This window comes from Dipodomys merriami, unplaced genomic scaffold (genome assembly GCF_024711535.1).
Source record: "Dipodomys merriami isolate MVZ:Mamm:240054 unplaced genomic scaffold, mDipMer1.0.p SCAF_3, whole genome shotgun sequence".
In the NCBI taxonomy this organism is placed as follows: Eukaryota; Metazoa; Chordata; class Mammalia; order Rodentia; family Heteromyidae; genus Dipodomys; species Dipodomys merriami.
Window position 1 is genome coordinate 18,074,677 of NW_027204492.1, and position 10,337 is coordinate 18,085,013.

The 10,337-nt window shown below is 38.2% G+C and overlaps 1 protein-coding gene across 1 annotated transcript; it reads left to right on the forward strand.

Annotated features, from left to right (window-relative positions):
• The first annotated feature begins 7,113 nt into the window (after positions 1 to 7,113).
• Positions 7,114 to 8,046, forward strand: LOC138839744 (olfactory receptor 6B2-like). Its single transcript, XM_070039310.1, has one exon. It carries the CDS (start codon positions 7,114 to 7,116, stop codon positions 8,044 to 8,046), a length of 933 nt encoding a protein of 310 aa, XP_069895411.1.
• Positions 8,047 to 10,337: the final 2,291 nt, after the last annotated feature.

Sequence of the window (10,337 nt, forward strand, 5' to 3'; positions counted from 1 at the left end):
ATTCTAGATACACTCATAGTGAAGTGTTAGGTATGTAGCAATCATCAGGAAATATTTGCTGCCTGAATAGTGTGATGGGGATCTGAAATGCACTTATTTTTCTCTTGAGTATATTCACTAACTTAAATTAATACCTTTAAAATGGTTGTCAAAAAGCTAAGACTACTGTTTTAATGGATAGACATAAGTCCTTTGCAATCAGCAGTATTGATTTATACTTGGTAATCTCAGTTCTCTTGAGGGATTATCACCCCTGCAACATTGTCTGCAATATTAATTTTCTGTCATCTCACTCATCATAGATAGGACAGTAGTGAGGCTCTGTAGATCCTCTCTCAAAGGATCCCAAATTCTTACAAGAAATTTAACTACAAACCAAAGCCTGACGAAAAAAAAACAGTAGTGGATGGAAGATGCTTGGGTGGAAGTTTGAGAGTACTCTGTTAGCTGTTGACCCATTACTATTGATTGCCTACTATGTGCTAAGAATTCCATCACAGATCCACATTTAGTTTTAACATATGAGCTTCTTAAAGTTGATGTGCATGTAACTAGAAATTAAAAAGGAAATTGTATTTCAAAAGCAACCCCTAGAAGTATTATCTTAGATGTAGAGACAGTGGGAAAAGCTTGAGAGAATATCTGGAATGGCAATGACATTCTGTGCTACAGAAAGAGAGGTAATACACCTACAAAAATATTTTTCAGTATTCCACTGTTGCTGAGAGTTGGCCCTACTTTTCACAACAGAGACGTGTGGCTGTCAGAGGAACCATGGCTACAAAAAGTTCAGAACTTAAGGTTTGGTAAGAAATATGTTGGTGCAGGATGATCTGAATGTTCTTTGTATGCACTATCATTTTATCTGACTTTCCCAGAGGAGGGGAGAACCGTACCCATGGGAACCAGACTTAAGGGAAATTGATTTTCATGAGTGCAAAGTATTAGGCAAGCAGATAGGACCTGAATCCCTGATGGGAGGAATTTCCAGCAGGATATTAAGATGAGCAGTTGAAGGAACAGCTAGACTGAGAATGTCCTTGGAGTCAGATCCTCATTTTCTGTCAGGATAAGCCATCCAGGGGGAAGAAGTCATGGTTCAAGAGGGAAAAGAACCTGAAAGAAAGGTAAGAAAATTCTCTCTGGATTTCTACCAACTGTGACTGAAATAAAGCTTGAAGATTTGAGCTGGGATGGGCAAATGTTGTACCAGTAAATGTTCCCTAAGAACACACTGAATATTAATTCTTAGCCAATGTTTGGAAAGGAAATCAGGAGAGAACAATAGAAAACCATAAGATGGCAAGCACTTTTGAGGCACTTACAATACTATGAGAGAAATGACATCAGAAACAGCTCACGAGCAATCATTCACCAGCACACATAGTCAAAGGAGGATGAGATTGGATGGATATCTAGCCAACACATTTTTTGGTCTCATTAAACAAAACCCTTTGACTATGAGGTATTTTTACAGTTATAATTATTCTTTATTTTGCATCTGAAAAAGATAAAGCACCAAGAAATTAGGTTCATTTCCCTGAAACAGATAGTAATTGATGGAGGCAGAACTCAAAATCTGGTCTGCCTGACATGAAAGCTCTTGCACTTTACTTCAACATGTTGCTTCTCTGTGACACAATACATCCTGTAGTACAAACCAAAGATCCCATGTTACTGCAAGTAGAGTAGCTTTCTAACAACTATAAATTTGTCAGTATCACAGAATAAACATCTGAAAACAGGAAGCTTCAGGAAGAATAGTGAAATACATAGCCCTTTCATGCTACAATGTAGAGATTAGAAAGTAGCAAGTCAGAGGGATACTGAGTTTCTCTCCATCATCCAAGTCAAACACCAGATGAAGAATAAAAGAAAATACATGTCCTCACTCTTCAGATGCTTACCACCATGAGGATATAGCAGGTGCGTATTACAATGATGGATCCAAATGTCCCAGTATCTCTAGATATAAATGAATGGAACAAATATAGAAAGTCTAGTAAATGCTATTTTGTGCCTCAGAGAGCAAGATGAACAGAAAAATCCAATTAGGAAATTATGAGTGCTTGAAAAGTAAAGTCATTCAAGCTGGGTATTGGTATGGTACAAGCCAATTTCTTTCTAGTATTTCTATTAACTGAAAGTTTCCTGAATCAGCCATTTCAGATTTTGCCATAAGCAATTGACATAATAATAGTCAATGCTTATAGGATAAATTATATACATAAACATTTATAGGTTACTTAGAATCCCCTCCAAATTTATATGTAATCTCTTGAAAGTTAAGACCCAAATTATGAGCTTGTTATTCTTGGCAAAACTAACCTGGAAAATTGTTACCATCCTTCATTTTTAAGCTAGGTATGGTAGGTACATCACATATCATTTCATCCAAGATATTTCCTGGACTGTTGCATTGTCTGTCATGTTGACAAATGGAACAGAGCAGAAAAAAAAGTATGTGGCACCAAAGAACACAGTTGTATTAGAAATATCTGTCACCAGGTCTCAATAATGCCTATCTCCTAGTTTGTTTCAAGGTCTTAATAAAGCTTGTCTGAGGCATCTCAGCAATGCCTCTCTCCAGGTCTCAAGGTGCAAAAACACAAATAAGAAAATCATTGCCTGGACACCAGGGGGTTTTGAGTATTAATGTATAATTCCTTTTAAAAGTGAGCTGTTATAATGTTCCACAAGTTGTTTTCAAAAGAAAAAGTAACCTTCCTTCAAAATTGTCTGCTGAATAGCACAAAATTCAATTACTAGAGAAAAGCAATACTTTTTGAGAGAGTGGAGCAAAATAATCAACTTCCTCTTTTTGAGAGTACAGCTCGTATACTACCAAAGGTTTGTTCTCTTCACTTCTCTCTCAAAGACTATCTCTGGGTAGTTTTTCTGTTCTTATCTATCTCAAGTATCATGTTCAGCAGCAGGTTATTATGTATTTGGGATGAGGCTTGCCCTAAATTGTAAGGCTTAGGCTACCAAGGTGATCTTTATCAAAACTGCCTTGATTTCTGCCACTGTTATTAGCCATTTACATGTTCGGAAGAAAAAGGTTTAACAGCAGGCTTAAAAGTTATGTATTTGTTCTTTTAATTACATATTAATCAATAGAGGTGGGTTTGTGAGGGAAGGAGAACACTAGGTACCTGTATGGCCTACCTACATCATCACTTACCCTCTCAGACAGTACATTCCTCCCTTTTTCCAAGAAAGAGAACTGTATTAATTCTAGAAGAGATAATGATTTTGCACTTCTATGACTAGCCTTTCATTCCTCACTCATCTTGCTAAACTTTCAATTGGTGATCATGTACAACTATTAACATTCTAGCTGGTGGTGGACCTAAATTTGGGGAACTTCATTTTACATTGTCCACCAATATTTTTTCATGTTCATGAATACCTTTTTTGGTGATTATAATGACATAGAAAAAGTAATAATGAGACAAACTTTGATAAAGAGACTACCAGCAGAAAGTGGTGGAGGAGATATCATTAGTTTAATTTTCTGGATAATTGGAGGTCAAGATTAATGCTGTTCTCCATTGTGTTTTCTTAAAAAAAAACTCCATTAAGATATCTGAATCCACTCTCCCTACTTAGTAAATCAAGTATAATAATATTCTTGACTCACTCTTTACTGATTGGAGATCTTTCTGAACCTCTGTTTATTATGTTGAGCATTAATTCTGATTGGAACAAAATATGTATGATGGCAAAGAGAAAAAGAGTAAGACTGAAAGCATTCCAATCCAGGATTGTTCCTGAACATTGCTTCTTGTCTGAGGTCATTTTATTTTTTAAATTTTTTATTATCTTTAAGTAGTTTGACTGAGGTCATTTTATTGTTATCTGACTCCTCAAGCAAAAGCAAATTGAAGCAAAAGAGATTTGGACAAAACAAAACAAAACAAAACACCCAAGCCCCTGAGGTAACTGAAAGGTCTGGGTAGTTGGATTGTCATTAAGAAAGATTTTTCAGATATTCATATAAATGGGGATATGACAATTCCCCTTGAATTGTGCTTTCTGGAGCTCTATAAGTTAAAAAATATTTCTAGTATGCAGTTAATATCCGTGGGCTTTGAACAGTTTCTCTGGGGTGAGTAAAGGTTATATTGACCTATCCACCCTCTTTCCTCATTTTTTAAAATCAAGGGCAAGATTTTTACTTAATAGCTTATTTTGTGGCCATAGTAAGAGCTCTGTCTCTCTGGGCTCTGTTTCTTGGTAACTGGTTACTGACCCAGATGAGAATAGAAACTGTCATGGCAAAAGATAATCCACGAGATTTGACCAAAGGAGAGAAAGAAAATGGTAAAAAAGAAAGAAGGAAGGAAGGAAGGAAGGAAGGAAGGAAGGAAGGAAGGAAGGAAGGAAGGAAGGAAGAAAGGAAGGAAGGAAAGAAGGAAGGAAAGAAGGAAGGATAAAAGAAAGAGAAAAGAAAACAAAGGAAAAAAGAAGATGAGAAAAAAAACAAAAAGAAAAAGAAAAGAGAATTTCCCCTCAAACTAAATTACACACTTGATCTTTCCATCTTGAGAAAAGGTACGGTCATAGATGATGCAGTTGCTGAGAAAAAAAGTAACCTTGAGATTCATCCTCAATTCCTTTTTATAATCAAGCTCTTTCCTAATAAAATTCACTTGCAGCCCATGTCATTTGTTAAAGTAAACTGCTTACTAAATTATGATATACATACAAAGCAACACAAAAAGATGCTTCAGGCTTGTATTGTAAAAAGTACTAAAATCTATCCATCATACTGTATCCCAGCTTGAGTTTGGCCACCATATCTTGGTTAACAGTTCTTATGCATTACTTTCTACACCAGATTTTCCACTTTCCCTATAGTATTTCCCCTGTAGTTGGCTATCTCTTATCTATTGTATCTGAGCTTAAATGTGACTTTTTCCCCAAAGTCATCTTTCCTAACTATCTCACAATACCAGGTCACCTCTCCACGTAAACTGTTCTTTATATCAAGACCATATATTTGGGACAGGAGATGTGCCTCTGTGGTAGATCCCTTGTCTAGCATGTACAATGCTGTTGGTTTGACCTACAGCAATGAAAAAAGCATAAAAATGTATTATTAATCTTTAAGTCAAGCGTAGTGGGTGCTTGCGTGTGATCTAGCACTTGGGAGGCTGAAACAGCAGAATTGCCAATTTGAGGCCACCATTGGCTATGTAGTGAATACAAGGCTAATGTAGACTATGTAGCAATGCCTTATCTCAAAACAAGAACAACACAACCCTCTATTTCTCTCTCAAGCATTTATCGCAATGATAATTTCACATATATTTGTAAAATCATGCTTAATGTCTACTACCACTACAAAGTAAACTCAAGATAACATTGAACCCATGCCTTTCATGTTTGTGGTTTTATCCCCTGTGCCTACCTATCCCAATATATATGTGTCCAAAGACCTATGGTGGATGAATGAATGAACAAAGTGAGACTGCCTGAAGTGAAGCCTCTCTTATGTATCTACAGTAATTTCTCCACATTCTCCTCATTCTAATATATGTGAGAATGGAAGAGGAGTTAGAGAAGATAGGCTCCTTTGAATTTGGAAGCACCAAGGAACACACTTGTCAGCCAAAGGGGAATATTGAGTTTATTCCATTACTAATTAATGAGACTTGGGATAGAATGATAAAAATCTAATGATGTTAATGTTGGTTCTGAATACTAGCTGGCAGTCTCCGAAGACAAGGTAAAATAGTAAAAGGACACTGCAGTTTAATCCCCCAATTAGGAAGCAGATGTCACCCCCAGGGACAACCTTAGCTGCTGATTGATTTTCTTTATACACTGTAACCATAAGCACTACTACCTCACACAGCCCCCAGTGCCCTGGATCCCTTCATTAGAAGTGGATTGTCCCTTACACAAATCCAGTGCACTAACACTTTTGATTGGTGCAAAGGGGAAAGTATAGGGTTGGTTCTTTCATATCACAGAAGCATTCTTAATGAGATTCCTTTGAACAGCTATGTCCTTGAGTATATTTAACCTAAGATTTCACTTTAAAATTATGATTTATCTGTAACCTTTTAGCAGGACATTATCCTTGCCCAAAGCAAAGCAGCAATATTGGCTTTGCTTTTTTTCCTGGCCTCAAGACTGGATTTTCAGCCATGAGCACTGGCTGTATCAAGTTTCTATCTACCTCTGGCCTCACACCCTTGCTTTAGGCTATGGCCCAGACCAATCTCTTAGGGCGAGGCATTGGCAGCAACCAGTCACCTGACAAATATGGGTCTTTGAAACACCACAGAAGGCATGTGAGGAAGGGGAAGCTGCAGCCCTATGACTCACTAAACCATCTTTGCTACTGGGAGCAACAAAAAAAAAACCCTCTAAATGCACATCTTACTGCTTGTGACTAAGGGATGTCATTTTCATTTATAAAGGATGAAACATTAGTTTTCTCTAACATTTCAAGTGAATAACTTTGCATACATTTCCCTCCCCCCAATTTCCATAGGAATTTGATGCCATGGAAGCAATCAACCACATATCCCCAGAGCCTGGCAGAAAGTCTTGTTTCTCTTACAGGTACTTTCAAAACAATAAATTGAAGTTCCCTCCTACCTTCCAAGAATGAGTTATGTGAAACCCACCCTAATTTGAGGGTTCAATAGGAGAAGGAGTTGCCTGATTTCCAACATTACTTTGGGATTTGGGGTTTGCATTTCTATTGAGTCTTAAAAGCTGAGCTTCCAAACTTTAGGCAATATTCAGCTCAGAAATGCTTCTGTACCATGTCTTCATTAGGAAGTGTTTTGTATCCCACTAAGGGACTCCAAAAGATAGATTTATCACTAGTTTTTCAAGGGGATGAGTGGAAAAGAGCATAGGTGCTACCCTCTCAGGCCACCATTCCGGGCAGAAGCTTCTGTTTCCTCTAAAACTATTAGGTAAATATGCCTAATTAAACAATAGAAAATGTATTTCAGGGAAGAAAAGAAAGTTGAGCTGTGTACTGGATGGTATTTCTTGTGCTATCATTCCCCTTCATGATTACTTTTCTTTTATCAATTGACTATATTTCTTTCTTTTTCTCAGATATGGTGCTTGAGTCTCACAGATATGGGTAATCTGACCATGATCAAAGAATTCCTCCTTCTGGGATTTGGGAGTCTGCATGGGTTACAGTTTTTACTTTTTGGACTATTTTTGGGTATCTATGTGGTGACCTTGATGGGGAACATTGTCATTCTTACAGTCATTTGCAGTGACCGCAGCCTCCAAAACCCCATGTACTTCTTTCTGTCCAATTTTTCCTTCCTTGAGATCTGGTACACTACTTCCATTACTCCTAAGATGCTAAAGACCCTCCTCTTGGGTCCGGAGGCAATTTCCTTTGCTGCCTGTGTGGCCCAGTTTTACTTCTTTGGTTCCATGGCAGTAGTTGAGTGCTTTCTGCTGGCAGCCATGTCTTATGACCGCTACCTCGCTATCTGTAGCCCCCTCCGCTACCCATCTCTCATGAATGTCTACACATGTGTCATGCTTGCAGGTGGGTCTTGGCTGGGTGGCTTCCTAACTCCTGTGGTCACTGTCACCATGACTTTCCAGTTACCATTCTGTGCAGGCTATGAAATTGACCACTTCTTCTGTGACTTGGCCCCTGTGCTGAAGCTGGCTTGTTCTGATTCTGGGACAGTGGAAATGACTACTTTCCTGATGGCCTCCATTGTCACGATGGTGCCCTTTCTACTCACTATAGCTTCTTACGTTCATATTGTGGTTGCTGTTCTCAGGATTCCATCGGCAGCAGGAAAGCAACGAGCTTTCTCCACCTGCTCCTCCCACCTCATTGTGGTCACTTTGTATTATGGAACTCTAGGAACAGTGTATGCCATTCCCACAGCAACCCAAACTGCTGCCCTAAACAAGATCTTCTCACTTCTCTACACTGTAGTCACCCCCATGATCAATCCCATTGTGTACAGCCTGAGAAACAAGGATGTTAAAAATGCAGTAAAGAGACTCCTGAGTCAATGGTCATATGCCAAGTGAGTTAGCAGCCCTCACTATCCCTAGGGAATCTGGTGTTTTAGCAAGCTGGGCTTCTTTAATGGAGGCCAGCCAGTAGGCTAAGAACTTGGAGGTTCAGATCATTACTATTCCCTCTTTCCATGGAAATGGCCAGCAGAGCAGGGACCCTCCCTCAAGTCCTACAACCTAAGTTCCTCCAAGTTCATTCTAAGAGTAAAGTTTGTCAAGATACATGTGTCTCCATCCGGCTATATCACCACAGGTATATGCATCTGAAGGGGGAGGGGGGAATTAGAAAGGCCCAACTTGACTATTTACAATAGCCAAGATATGGAATCAGCCTTGGTGCCTATCAACTGATCAATGGATAAAGAAATATGGTATACATACACAATGAAGTATCAGTTCATCCTATAGAAGAACAAGATTATGGGGGTTTTTTGCACGAAAATGGATGAAACTGGATGTCATCATGTTAAATGAAATATGATTCAGAAAGACTAATATCACATGGTTTAGTCATATGTGGAAACAAGGGGATGGATTGGGGAGACATGAATTAGAAGGGGGACTGTTAGAGAAGAAGAGTCTTGGGGAAGGGGGGAAGGGATAGTAATGGTGGTGTGAATATGATGAAAGTAAGTTATATGTATATATAAAATTCATTATTTTGTGCATTTACTTATATAATTAATTTTGTATATGTAAATAATTACATGGCAATAATAAAAGTCCAGCTTGATTCAGCAAAGGTGTCCTCTTCCTGTTTTACTTTTGCTTTCTCTGTGTATGGTAATGATAGAAATATCTGTTGGTGTTAATTCTTTTGTCTATATGTATATGCACATACACACCTACATGTATGCATAGTCATAACATTCTGCCCATCCTATAGTACTTCCTGTTACTCACCCTTGTTCCCATTTGTTTCTGATCAGAAGGGTCCTTCAATGTGCCTCTCCTTGGGTTTGTGTACATTCTAGCTGCTACATTTCATCTTGTTTCCTAGATCATCTGCCTCTCCACTGAACAAAACCATCTCTAACATCCTAGAGGAGCTATAGACTGTTCCACTCACTTGCACAGTTAATCAAGTCTCTCAAACACTGCAATAATGCTGTCCTTATTCTTCTTAATTTCTCCTAGCATGGTGTTCCACACACAGTAGACACAAAATAATTATTTGTTGATTAAATGAACCAATGACTAATCAAAATATGCATGTGAGCTAGATAAAGTAAAATGAGTCATGAACTCATTATTTTCCTGATTACTGTGATCTTTCCTTCCCAGGCCCCTTCTCATGGTCACACATACTGTTGCTTCCCTCCAAAGGTAGCTCCAACTGAACAGCCCAACCTTCTTCCTTTCCATTCCATCCCCATATCTTCCTTTCCCACAGTGAGTAGATGGTTCTTTTTAGAGTCTGAATTTAGCCCTATCATTTCGTTATTTATTATCCTCCATGCTTCCCCCTATCCAAGGGATGGAGTGGGAGCTTCTGAGATTTGCATTTACTATTTCTTTTTATTTTCAATGTACATATTTATTTATTTATTGTCAAGGTGATTACAGAGGCTTACTTTACACAAGTAAGGTAATCAGTACATTTCTTCCCTCATTTTTCTCCCACTTTCCCTTCCCCCATCCCTCCCAAGTTATATGATCATTTCCAATATATTGTCTTGTGACTATTGCTCTTGCATTGGTGCCCCTTGTCCTTTGTCTCCATTTTGTTGTTCCTTTTCTCTTCCCCAATTCAGATAAATGTATATACGATACCTGGATACCAAAATCAAATACAGTGACAACAGGCAATGAACCATCGGGCCAAGACTTGGAAAAAATCATATTAAGTAAGGCAGACCCAAAGAAACATAGATTCCTTGGTATCCCTTATTTGCAATAATTACTATACATCTAGGATAATCTTAGCAGATGAGCAGAATAGCTCAATAGCTATGTATATATGACCATGTAACATGATGCTAAGCAAAATGAATTCCAAGACATGGGCGCAAGAGGTTTTTCTTTGCTGTCGTTGTTTTTAATGGACTATGCCTCTACTATTTCTTGAAAAAGCTCTCACCATTCCTCTTCTTTCACTTTGTGCTCCACCACATCAAACTACTCACATAGACTTGGAAACTTCTTAAATTAATCTCCCTATCTCACTCAAAGTATCTAGCGCCAGAGGGTGAGGAAAGGTAGCTATTCAAATAAGATATTTTCAATCGAATCATTACATATTCACCACCTACCTTTCTTCTTTGTACTCATTTATTGGTTTTGGTCCTATGAAGCTTTTTATT

Bases quoted from the DNA above. Each gene is read 5' to 3' on its own strand.
- LOC138839744 (XM_070039310.1), top strand. From the start codon at position 7,114: ATGGGTAATCTGACCATGATCAAAGAATTCCTCCTTCTGGGATTTGGG.